Source organism: Dermacentor variabilis, chromosome 10 (assembly GCF_050947875.1).
Source record: "Dermacentor variabilis isolate Ectoservices chromosome 10, ASM5094787v1, whole genome shotgun sequence".
In the NCBI taxonomy this organism is placed as follows: Eukaryota; Metazoa; Arthropoda; class Arachnida; order Ixodida; family Ixodidae; genus Dermacentor; species Dermacentor variabilis.
Genome location: NC_134577.1, coordinates 641,526 through 654,995, shown reverse-complemented (window position 1 = coordinate 654,995; position 13,470 = coordinate 641,526). Strand labels below are relative to the sequence as shown.

At 45.9% G+C, this 13,470-nt stretch overlaps 1 protein-coding gene across 4 annotated transcripts in view; it reads left to right on the top strand.

Moving 5' to 3' along the window:
- Nucleotides 1-478: 478 nt before the first annotated feature.
- LOC142559715 (zinc finger Ran-binding domain-containing protein 2-like) overlaps nucleotides 479-13,470 on the top strand; it is a 122,223-nt gene continuing 109,231 nt past the window's right edge. The window contains exon 1 of one of the 4 annotated variants that reach the window (XM_075671283.1): nucleotides 479-878. In XM_075671283.1, coding sequence (XP_075527398.1) covers nucleotides 848-878 — 31 coding nt within the window. In that variant the 5' untranslated portion in view covers nucleotides 479-847. The remainder of the gene's footprint in view (nucleotides 879-13,470) is intronic. The other 3 variants (XM_075671281.1, XM_075671282.1, XM_075671284.1) reach the window with 3 other exon arrangements.

Here is a 13,470-nt window from a genome sequence, read left to right as displayed (position 1 = left end):
CTTGTCGTCTGCGAGAAAAGTCTCGCGTTTGCAGCGAGCAGGAGTCGTAGCAGACGACACTTGCAGCAGTCCTCTCAAGGGCGCAACATTTTCTCACAATACAACATTTTTATTTCCATAGATACTTGATGAGTACGTTTATATAAGTACATGCACGGTTGTTATTGCTGTTCTAAATATAAATCAATAATTGTCGGGCGCCTAATCGGGAAGAGAATCGCATAAAAATGCATACCCTGGTGTGCCCTGGTGGCCTATGCTGGTGGCAAAGCATAGCAAACCGTGCTCAAAGTCATACAAAGTTCATGTAACGTGTCGTACATTACATAAGATACTGCAGAAATAAAATAAGATTTTACGCGATAATATTTGAGTATAGCTTCGTTTACTGCTTCGCAAGCAAACACCACCAGTCTAAAGATCGAAGTCAATCCGAAGCCTGTACTTCCCATCATTCCCATGTAGGTTGAGGCAACGCTCATGAGAGCCCCCGTAGATACTAGCGCCACATTTCCCTCTAGGGTATTTATTTAAAACTCTATGGGTTCCATCTTCCTAGCAGAGCTGTGAAATTGAAACACTGAAGTCTGTTTATCAAACTATGGTGTTATCAAGAGTGGGCTGCGTGGAGTCTGTGGGGTACCGTCTTCTACTGCTGTGATTGAGTCAACGTCGACTTTTAAATGCACCTTAAGTATAACTATTGGCGTGCGTTGCAGATATAGTGCCATCTTTAAAGTATTGTGGTTTCAGCAAAGAAAGCAGTGCGTGAACATAATGCGTAGTGACGACGACAGGTGCAGTGACAGGCCTCGGTCGTCGAGCCACTCGAAAAAGTTCCGCATGAATGAAGGAGATTGGCTTTGCGTCGATTCGCAGTAAGTAGCATAGCTCGTAGTTGATGCTCTTGCGATGCTTGCCTTCCGCCTTTGCACGGCAAGTGCTTACACTGTTGACAAGGCTGGAACTCGGTGTTTACTACACGACCTTCTCTGTCCGTGTTGATGTCGTTTAGGACAGCAAAAAAATATTTGTTGTTTGTTTTAAATGCGCAGATGTTGAGATCTCCCAGTGTGCCACGTTAAACAGGATGGAAAGGAACTGTCTTATAGGCCCAGAACTTGCGGTTCAGCCTGTCTAGTTGCGGTGATGACTTCGCAGAAGAGCAGGGGGAGGCGCTCCTCGAAAATAATATTTGTACTAGAGACTTCAAAGTACGCCCACCTTTCAAACAGATCATAAATATGTCATTAGCTTTTGTGTATCTGCTGTAGTTCGTTAGTTAGATCCTACAAAATGGCAAATTATTTGATTTTGCGGACACTTTATGTGCATGAAGTGTTCGTAAAAAGCTTTAACTCTCTGTAGACCGCCAAGTGCCGTTAGCTATCCGAACGGCGTGTACAAATTACTTGGAACTATGAAAAAAAAAATGAGGACGCTATAACTGATCTTTTTTCACGATTTCACGAAAGTAGCCTTGTACTCTTATAATTATACTAAATTTGGCGTTTGCTTTTGAAGGTGTGTATAGTGCTTATAACTACTTGAAATTGCGACATCTCCAAGTAGCACTGTCGAAAGCACAACGTTATATTTCAAGGAATTGTGAAAGAAATTAGTTGAAATGTTCAAATTATTTTGCATGGTTCCAGCAATTGTACACACAGTTTGGCTAGACATCGGCACTGTGCGAGCTACAAAAAGGTAAACAAGCCCCAGCATGGTGTTTTTTGTGAAAATTTAGTGCATAAAAGAGTACCCAGAAAGAGAACTGTGTTTTGCCATTGGGCATCGCATAACTAAAGAAACACTATTAACAGCTACACAAAAACTAATGACATATTTGAAGGGGAGTATGGTAGCGCGATTAAAAGATGAGACAAAAGAAGACACATAGGGACACACACAGTGCTATTGCTGTGTGTGTCCCTATGTGTCTTCTTTTGTCCCATCTTTTAATTGCTCTACCGTACTCCCCTTGAAGATGCATTACCAACAAGTCCACATTGCAACCCTCATGACATATTTGAACTATATCCTGCCATTGTGCATCACATAAATAAAGGAAACTTAACAGCTACACAAAAACTATTGGCATATTTGAAATGGGCATCAAAAACTTTATTTGGCTGAATTGTGAAACCTCTAGCACAAGTAATAAAAAAGTTGTTTTGAGGAGTGTCTCCTTATGGCATTGCATAAGCCTAGTAGGGTTTCTAATAGTTGGTCTCTCTTCACTCCTATATTTAAGCAAGCCTACTTAGGTATTTTCCCTACCACGGTTGCGCTTTAAAACCAACAGCGCGCGCATGCTATCCCATAGATGAGATGAATACATATATATAGAAAAGTATCAGTCATAGCTCTCGTAGTATAGCCCTCTGAGCCGTTTCCCTTTTCTTTTTCTTCTCTTTTTTTTTTCTTTGAAAGAAGTCCTATTAGGGTTATTATAATTACACTAAGGTATTTCGCCCTCGCCAGCAGCAGTACTTGAGATAGCTATTCCGGCGGCTAGCTTCCCACGCTATGCGTGCCGCCCCCGCACCTGTTTAAGCTTTTTCCTAGACGCTAGAGCTATACAATATCCGCGCAACCTTGAGCGATCGGAAAGCGCGTTTTCCACCCTGGGCCGGCGGAGAGGGGAGATTTCGTTCCGGCCGCGAAGCTCTCTACATCTCAGTAAGGTGCCTCGCGGTGGTCTCGTGCTGAAGATGCCCTCTCGGTGAGCGCATATTTCCCCCCTCATCTTTTAAGAGATTCAATACATACAAGCATTTGTCTCGCAAACCAGATTTATTTCAAGGGAATTTCCCACGTCTCAATAATTTCTCTCGTCGTATACGAGTGCTGATTGCCGTGTTATAGTTTGTTAACGAAGCTTCCCCTCAAGTCTAAATATTTTAAGGCAGTTTTCCTAGTCTATAAAGCCGCTCGAGTTCACGCTGCTCCTCTGGCGGCCATTTTTCATAGAAATTATGCCTTCCAACCACTCAGAATGCCGGTGACAACTTCACGTTTGATCAATTCTGGATATTGTAAATAGTAAACAGCTACTTTTGCTTACAAGATCGGCCATGACATTGAAATTGCTGATACAACGGAAAGCATTGCACCGGATGCACGTATATAGAACTGTGTATGTTGAGCGAGATAAGAGCTGCACTATAGGCATCGCAGGCAGTTTTAATTGGAGGCAAACTTGGCAAGTGCGCCTCGAATGATAAATTGTTTTGTCTAAACCGAAACAGCGCGAATTGGTAGGCTGCATGAAAGAGAGACATTCTTATTGAATGACAGGAAGTTATTCGGCATATATCTGGCGATCACTCAGGAAATGGTTGTTGTGGAACAACGAGTCGGTTCTGATGTACTTCGCTATAAAAACGCGCGAGATAGTGTCGAGCAGCCTATATTGGCTTTTGTGTGTGTATATATATATCAATTCTAAATATTGTAAGGCAGTTTGTCGTGTGCGTATCATGGACACGCATGCTTATATCGCCTTCCGTTTCCCTACCACGGTTGCGCTTTAAAACCAACAGCACGCGCATGCTATCCCATAGATGAGATGAATACATATATATAGAAAAGTATCAGTCATAGCTCTCGTAGTATAGCCTTCTGAGCCGTTCCCCTTTTCTTTTTCTTCTCTTTTTTTTTTTCTTTGAAAGAAGTCCTATTAGGGTTATTATAATTACACGAAGGTATTTCGCCCTCGCCAGCAGCAGTACTTGAGATAGCTATTCCGGCGGCTAGCTTCCCACGCTATGCGTGCCGCCCCCGCACCTGTTTAAGCTTTTTCCTAGACGCTAGAGCTATACAATATCCGCGCAACCTTGAGCGATCGGAAAGCGCGTTTTCCACCCTGGGCCGGCGGAGAGGGGAGATTTCGTTCCGGCCGCGAAGCTCTCTACATCTCAGGTGCCTCGCGGTGGTCTCGTGCTGAAGATGCCCTCTCGGTGAGCGCCGAGAGGGCATCGGCGCTCACCGACTGCCGCGGACAACATCAGTCCCTTTCCACATAAGTATGAGGCTCGGAGCAGGAGCTTTGGCGCTTGAAAGTAACCGTTGGCTTGACGAACCAACCGACTGAGCTACCTTTCCGGGCAACATTGAAGGATCACGAGTTCAAATCACATGTTATGTTCCTTTTTTTTCCCTTTTTTTCCCCTTTTAATGTATTTTCCTTCCTTTTATCACTGTACGGAAACCCTCCTAAAAAAAAAAATTATATATCCTCAATTATGTGTGGCCACACATGTGCAGGTCATAAATACCAGGTTCTCTAGCCGAGTGCCATCCATGCGGTATAACCGAGCTCAGATTGGTCCACCTTGACTGATCAAATAGGGCACCACTGTAGGTTAAATGAGGCGTACAACTCCTGCGGGACCCGCCGTGGTTGCTCAGTGGTCATGGTGTTAGACTGCTGAGCACGAGGTCGCGGGATTGGACCCCGGCCACGGCGGCCGCATTTCGATGGGGGCGAAATGCGAAAACACCCGTGTACTTAGAATTAGGCGCACGTTAAAGAACCCCAGGTGGTCGAAATTTTCGGAGTCCTCCACTACGGCGTGCATAATCAGAAAGTGGTTTTTGTCACGCAAAACACCATAATTCAATTTTTAATTTAACTCCTGCGGGGACGGTAGAGTATCCGTCTCCAGTGCAAGAGGACCGTGATTCAAATCCCGGTGCCGCGCAATTCTCCACCGGGAAATACAAAAAAAAAAAAAAAAAAACCGTGTGTTGAGAAAATTGCACAAACAGGCCTAGAGTGCGGCCTGATCCCGGTGACCAGAACCGGTAACGCACTCTCTCACCAGAGCAGGATTGGCCACCCTGGTGCAGTACTTGGCCACAACCTCCTATATGAATACAACAATCAAACCCCGGCCCTCAGTCCCCAGCAGCCGCGAAGCAACTGACCACGGCAGCGGTCAGATCTGTAACGCTGCAGAGGGTGCTAAGAATACCTGGCTCCGGACAGGCCGCCATTGGAATCTGAACCTGGCAACGTTTAACGTTAGAACGCTATCTAGTGAGGCGAGTCTAGCAGTGTTATTGGAGGAATTAGAGGGTAGTAAATGGGATATAATAGGGCTCAGTGAGGTTAGGAGGACAAAAGAAGCATATACAGTGCTAAAAAGCGGGCATGTACTGTGTTACCGGGGCTTAGCGGAGAGACAAGAACTAGGAGTCGGATTCCTGATTAATAAGGAAATAGCTGGTAACATACAGGAATTCTATAGCATTAACGAGAGGGTGGCAGGTCTTGTTGTGAAACTTAATAAGAGGTACAAATTGAAGGTGGTACAAGTCTATGCCCCTACATGCAGTCATGATGACCAGGAAGTCGAAAGCTTTTATGAAGACGTGGAATCGGCGATGGGTAAAGTCAAAACAAAATACACTATACTGATGGGCGACTTCAATGCCAGGGTAGGCAAGAAGCAGGCTGGAGACAAGTCAGTGGGGGAATATGGCATAGGCTCTAGGAATAGCAGAGGAGAATTATTAGTAGAGTTTGCAGAACAGAATAATATGCGGATAATGAACACCTTTTTCCGCAAGCGGGTTAGTCGAAAGTGGACGTGGAGGAGCCCGAATGGTGAGACTAGAAATGAAATCGACTTCATACTCTGCGCGAACCCTGGCATCATACAAGATGTAGACGTACTCGGCAAGGTACGCTGCAGTGACCATAGGATGGTAAGAACTCGAATTAGCCTAGACTTGAGGAGGGAACGGAAGAAACTGGTACACAAGAAGCCAATCAATGAGTTAGCGGTAAGAGGGAAACTAGAGGAATTCCGGATCAAGCTACAGAACAGGTATTCGGCTTTAACTCAGGAAGAGGACCTTAGTGTTGAAGCAATGAACGAGTATCTCATGGGAACCATTAAGGAGTGCGCAATAGAAGTCGGTGGTAACTCCGTTAGACAGGAAACCAGTAAGCTATCGCAGGAGACGAAAGATCTGATCAAGAAACGCCAATGTATGAAAGCCTCTAACCATACAGCTAGAATAGAACTGGCAGAACTTTCTAAGTTAATCAACAAGCGTAAGACAGCGGACATCAGGAACTATAATATGGATAGAATTGAACAGGCTCTCAGGAACGGAGGAAGCCTAAAAACAGTGAAGAAGAAACTAGGAATAGGCAAGAATCAGATGTGTGCGTTAAGAGACAAAGCCGGCAATATCGTTACTAATATGGATGAGATAGTTCAAGTGGCTGAGGAGTTCTATAGAGATTTATACAGTACCAGTGGCACCCACGACGATAGTGGAAGAGAGAATAGCCTAGAGGAATTCGAAATCCCACAGGTAACGCCAGAAGAAGTAAAGAAAGCCTTAGGAGCTATGCAAAGGGGGAAGGCAGCTGGGGAGGATCAGGTAACAGCAGATTTGTTGAAGGATGGTGGTCAGATTGTTCTAGAGAAACTGGCCACCCTGTATACGTAATGCCTCATAACCTCGAGCGTACCGGAATCTTGGAAGAACGCTAACATAATCCTTATCCATAAGAAAGGGGACGCCAAAGACTTGAAAAATTATAGACCGATCAGCTTACTGTCCGTTGCCTACAAAGTATTTACTAAGGTAATCGCAAATAGAATCAGGAACACCTTAGACTTCTGTCAACCAAAGGACCAGGCAGGATTCCGTAAAGGCTACTCAACAATAGACCATATTCACACTATCAATCAAGTGATAGAGAAATGTGCAGAATATAACCAACCGTTATATATAGCTTTTATTGATTACGAGAAAGCGTTTGATTCAGTCGAAACCTCAGCAGTCATGGAGGCATTACGGAATCAGGGTGTAGATGAGCCATATGTAAAGATACTGGAAGATATCTATAGCGGCTCCACAGCCACCGTAGTCCTCCACAAAGAAAGCAACAAAATCCCTATAAAGAAAGGCGTCAGACAGGGAGATACGATATCTCCAATGCTATTCACAGCATGTTTACAGGAGGTATTCAGAGGCCTGGAGTGGGAAGAATTGGGGATAAAAGTTGATGGAGAATACCTTAGCAACTTGCGATTCGCTGATGATATTGCCTTGCTTAGTAACTCAGGAGACCAATTGCAATGCATGCTCACTGACCTGGAGAGGCAAAGCAGAAGGGTGGGTCTGAAAATTAATCTGCAGAAAACTAAAGTATTGTTTAACAGTCTCGGAAGAGAACAGCAGTTTACGATAGGTAGCGAAGCACTGGAAGGGGTAAGGGACTACATCTACTTAGGGCAGGTAGTGACCACGGATCCGGATCATGAGACTGAAATAACCAGAAGAATAAGAATGGGCTGGGGTGCGTTTGGCAGGCATTCTCAAATCATGAACAGCAGGATGCCACTATCCCTCAAAAGGAAAGTGTATAACAGCTGTGTGTTACCAGTACTCACATATGGGGCAGAAACCTGGAGACTTACGAAAAGGGTTCTGCTGAAATTGAGGACGACGCAACGAGCTATGGAAAGAAGAATGATGGGTGTGACATTAAGGGATAAGAAAAGAGCAGATTGGGTGAGGCAACAAACGCGGGTAAACGACATCTTAGTTGAAATCAAGAAAAAGAAATGGGCATGGGCCGGACATGTAATGAGGAGGGAAGATAACCGATGGTCACTAAGGGTTACGGACTGGATTCCAAGGGAAGGGATACGTAGCAGGGGGCGGCAGAAAGTTAGGTGGGCGGATGACATTAAGACGTTTGCAGGGACAACATGGCCACAATTAGTACATGACCGGGGTAGTTGGAGAAGTATGGGAGAGGCCTTTGCCCTGCAGTGGGCGTAACTAGGCTGCTGCTGATGATGATGATGACTTAGGTATTTACTAGCTAACTCATTAACCTGGTATTGTGCTTTATGTAAATATGAGAAGGATGCTAGGAGAAGGGTCGTTGAACATTTGCACCATCATAACATAAGTAGCTGCAAATATAGAAAGAACATTCAGTTCATAGTTAACCAGTTATATGTGACTTCATTTCTGATGTGGTCATATGTCCTTGAGCCCTTTACAAACATACCTGTGAGTGAGAAATTATGTCCTACATGCAGTATGTCCTCCATGCAGCACTCGTAGCAGCCAGAGTATGCTGCATTCTTGTGAAGAAAGTGAGATGGAAAAATCAGTGTGGCAGAATCGAAGAGCTGCTCGCATTGCTATTAACAATTAGCTTTGAATTGCAACACTCAGTATGAGCTTAGGCTGCATGGGCATAAAAGGTAGACTTTCTGTATTGCATGTGCCCCAGTAAAGGTGCCTCAAGGTATTTTTGTGCCCAGATCCACTTAACCAACACAAATTATGGTGCTACCAATGATGATGATGACGATTTCTGTACGAACATTCCTTTTGAAATGTGGCGGTGACAAATAGTCAAGTAGCCTGCTTGAACTAACAAGTTTACTGCAGCAGAACTGATAGTTGGGCGAGTTGGTACGAATTCATAGTAAAATATAAATACAGCGCTCGTGTGTCCCCCCTTCACTGTGTCCTTGTCAATTGTGTGCGCAAAAATATTTTACTAACAAGTTTACATTCTACAAGCATTCTAGCATTTTGCCTATCACTCCTTGATCTTATCTTTCCTAATTAAAACTCTACATTGTACAGTTACATATTCCTGTAACTACCCTGGCTGGCTCTATCAATATTTCCAGTGCTGACCGCTTAATGCTTCCATCCACTTTGATTCCCAGTGCTTCTTGGAAGTTCCTTACAAAGTCTTGCTTGGTGAATATCTTGGCATCAGGATGTGCTGAGTTGTTTCTAGACTTTTTCTACAGCATACACAATCGGATCCTCAACCTGTTCTGAATATTTGCTCTGGTATGCTTTTGTCGTCAGGTAGCCAGCTCGGGCCTCAAATAGCAAGGCACTGCCCCTTGTGCTATCGTACATATTTTCCTTCCCGATTTCTTTCTTGCCATATTTGTAAATCTGCCATGGACTTTTTCTTTCCATCCTTTGCATCCAGTTTACCATTTCAGTTTCTCTCACTTTCTAATTGATAATTCCAGATTGTCTATTTCTGTGTTCTAATATTGTATACTTGATTGACCTTGCCGGGAACCAAGGGGTCGCAGTGGAATGCCAGAATAGGAGGACCAGCGCAGCAGGCTTTATAACAGAACTACGCTTGCCATGCTTGCGCATCGAGCATGAGCCGCCTGTCTTTATTTTACTCGTCTTTCACAGCCGGCACCAAGGAACCGGCTGAAAGCGCCAGCCTCAGCATTTCCGCATTGCAGCATCGGCGGGTGCTACAGGGCCCCCTGCCCAGACGAAAAGGCAAAATGTACGCGGCGACGAGGTGGAGATGGGACTATCTTGGTGTCATGTGAATTGCTGGATACGCCAGTAATATCTGCGGTAAGCTCCATGGGAGGCGTCTCGAGGTAGGCTGGTTTGAGGCGCTCTAATGGGGCAATTAATAGAATGATGGCGGACTTCCACGTCTTGTGGAGGATCCGCTTGCTATTCGGGAGTCTTCCATCTGCACCTGAGCTAGATATTCCCAGCACACAGCAAATGTAGAAGTGCCAAGGTAGGTGATGCTTGAAAGTGCGTCAGCTGCCGCGTTGTCGGTGCCTTTGATGCGCCGGATATTGTTTATGAACTCTGTTATATAGGCCATTTGGGAAAGTTCACATGCGACATACTTGGAAGAGCTCCTGCGGAAAATGTACACCATAGGCTTGGGATTGGTTAGAACGTAAAATGGCTGGCCCTTCGAAAAGTGCCAGATGTGCTGGATGGTGCAGTAAACGGGGAGCAGCTCGCGGCTAAAAACAGTGTAGTGAGTCTCGGCAGGTTGGAGCTTCCAAGAAACCCAATGGATGCCACTCAGAATCAATTTTCTGTTAGAGAACAGCGCCAATAGTCGTGCTGGTATCATCCACCATGATGCAAGTGGGCACATTAGTCCTAGGGCGGATGAGGAGTATCGAATCGGTGATGGTTTGTTTAGCAGCCCTGTAAGCAGCTTGAGCTTCTGGAGACCAGGAAATCATGGATGAGGAGCTTTTGCTTGTGATAAGACGGTCAGTAAATGGGTGCAGCAGCTTGGCGCAGTGCAGAATAAAGCAGCATGAGAAATTCACTAGGCGCAAGAATGCACATAGCTGGTGAAGGATAGTGTGTGTCAGAAAGAAGACGGTCAGTAAGTGGGTGCAGAAGCTTGGCGCAGTGCAGAATAAAGCAGCACGAGAAATTCACTAGGCCCAAGAACACACATAGCTGGTGAAAGATAGCTGAAAGTCTTTGACGGCCTGGACGTGAGAGGGGAATGGATGAATTCCCAGTGGCAAGATGTGGTGGCCCAGGAACTCGAGCTCGGAAGACACGAAGACTCATTTCTGGGGGTTGACAACCAGGCCAAATAGTTGAAGGTGTTGAAAGAGTTTCCGGAGGTGATGCTCATGATCGTGTGGAACAATACTCAAGATGAGGATGTCGTCAATGTAGGCGAATACAGCAGGGAGGCCTCGTGTTGCCTTGGCAATGAATCTTTGGAATGTTTGAGCTGCGTTGGGTAGCCCAAAGGGTATGCGCACATACTAAAACAGGCCAAAGGGTGTGGTAATGGCTGTATTCAGGATGTTGACAGGCTCAGCGGGGATTTGGTGATACATATGCCTTGACAAGGTCCACTTAGCTAAAGATCTTGCATCCTTCCAAGTGGCCTGTGAAATCTTGGCTGTGTAGAAGGGGATAGCTATTGTGGACTGTGTCAGCACTGAGTGTCCGGCAAGCGCCGCATGAATGCCGGTCACCCGGTTCTTTCTTGGGCACCAGATGGAGTGGGGAGGCCCAAGCGGTAGACAAATGACAAATAATACTCAGCTGGAGCATGTGATCAAATTCCCGTTTAACAATCACTAACGCTCACAAAGAGGTGACGGGTGGACCACGCATGACAATGTGGTGGGTTTCACTGGGCTTGGGTGGCTGATTTAAATTACTGGGCCTCGTGACCTCGGCAATGTCTTCAAGGATCTAGTATAGGAGCATGGTGGGATCAGCATGCGGATGCCAGGGATGGAGAAGTGTGTCTTGCTGTCAATCATGTGATGGCAGCACATGCTTACGCTTAGGTCGAAATAGGTCAGGCAGTCGCAGCCGAGGATGGGTTGATTGACGTTGGATACGATGAGTACCCATTAGAATGTGTGCCATAGGCCAAGGTCAAGAGTGAGGCAGTGCAGACCATGCATGGCAATAGAAGTAGAGTTCACCGCACGAAGCGTAGGTCTAGGACACTTAGAAGTGCTGTCACCTTTTGGGGACGGCAGTATGCTGACCTCAGCACCCGTGTCTACGAGAAAGCACAAGCTGGAAATGCAATTCATGACTTAGAAAAGGCGGCCGGATTATAAGGCGAGGTCGCATGCCACCATCAGTGACCTTGCATTGGAAGGCACAGTGCTGGAAAGTGTGATGATACCAGCAGACAGGCGAGCTTCGAGGACTGTGGGAGCAGGGACCGCTTGGGGAAGATGAGCAGCAGCTAGGATGTGAGGCGAGTCATGCTGATCATGAGAGGACATATGTAGGGCATTGATGGAAACAGCGAGCTGTTTGATCTAGGACTTGCAACATGACTGAGGACTTTGACATTGAAGAGAGGACAGCGACCGAAGGAGAAGTTGCATCTGTGGACTTGCTCAGCAAGCTGAGCGAGGCGGTCGAGGCTTAAGTCCCCTGCAATGGCCGAGACAAGGTGGGTGCACTGCAGCAAGCGCTGCAGAAGAAACTCCCTCAACAGCGCACTGTTCCAGTCGACATTGTTTGTGCCCAGGATCTGCTGCATGCTATAGCAGCTGGGAGAGGCGGCAATCTCCAAGTTCCTCGGAGGTGAGCAGGTGTTGGCGGCGTTCTCTCTTGGATGCCGTGGTGCGGTCCGAAATATTCTGCTTAAGATGCTGGTACGAGGCATAGCCAAAGGTGCAGTGATGATGTGTGCCACCGCTTGAGACACCTCAGGAGACAGGTTGCAAAGTAAGTGGCAAAACCAAGAAGTCTCCGATGTGATGTGAGGCAGATCCAACATGACTTCGACCTGGGTGAACCAAACCTGCGCGTTCTTGGGCCAGAATGTGAGCAGGCGTAGCTGGAGAGCTATGACATCTCGTGGGCGTGAGGTGGCATCAGGCAGAAGATTGCCTGAGGTTAGTAGGTTGCTGGGGTCAGTCATCTCTTAGGCAGGAGTCCCCACTGTCGCTAACTGAGGGGTCGCAGCGGTGCACCAGAACAAGAGGACCAGCAACAGAGGACCGCAATTTTAGAACACAACTGCCCGTGCTGTGCTTGTACTGGCTGTGCACGCACCAGCCATCTTTATTTTCTTCGTCTTTTGAAGCCGGCACCAAGGCGCCGGCTGAGAGCTTCGACCTTAGGGTCCCAGCGTTGCAGTGTCGGTGGTTGCTACAACCTTCTTGACCTCATCCTCCATTCCATGTCCGTGCTTTTGAGGTACAGGTATTGGTGCTATTTAGCCGCCATTTTGTTTCATCCATGTTCCTGTTTCTGTCTTCAAAGCTAATTTTGCTTTGCGTTTCCCCGACTTGAAAAGAAGTCCAACCCATGCCACCCTGCACTCGCTCATTTGTGGTTTTGCCAAGGCCAATCTGCCCACCGACCTTTGGTTAACATTCAAACCCAACAAGATCTCCTGATTTATGCAAAGAATAGCATTTGCGAACATTAATGCTGGAACTATTACTCGTTTCCAAATTCCTTGCACTACCTCATATTTATTATAGTCCTAAAGTGCTCCATGTTTCATTATACAGTATTGGCAGCATTTTCCTTCCCCTTCATCCTCAGATGATCATCTTAGTGGAATTTTGATTAGGCTTTTCGTTTTTCCTTTGGTAATGTATTAACCCAGGAATTCCTTTTCTATAGATATTACTTGCTGTTGAATTGATACCACATCATTACTCATCTCTTCATTAAAAATCATAATTCCCAATTTCTCGGTGCTAAAATTAAGGTAGGGATATATTGCTTCATTGTCACACATGTTTGCAAATCTCCATAAGCCCTTTGCATTGTCTGCTAATTTAAATAGGTCGTCCACATAGATCAGGGGAGGTATTTTGTAAGAGTCCACCTAGTGGACTGTCGATTTCGGCCGCTGCTGATTGGCTAGGGCCGCTCCTCTCCTCTTGTCTCGTACAGCTGCATCCAATCAGCAGCGGCCGAAATGGACAGTCCACTAGGTGGACTCTTACAGAATACCCCCCAGCTCAGAAACCCATTGTTGCACCCTGTGCCCATTGCAAATGTAAGATAAATGAAAACCAAATTTACTGTTTTCCAGTTATCTTTGTATACTGTTACCATAAAGTGTGAACAGCAATGGGACATAGCTAATTCTTGCTTCATTACATAGTGAATTTCTACTAGTTCTTTGCATTTCTTGTCTTCCCATAATAT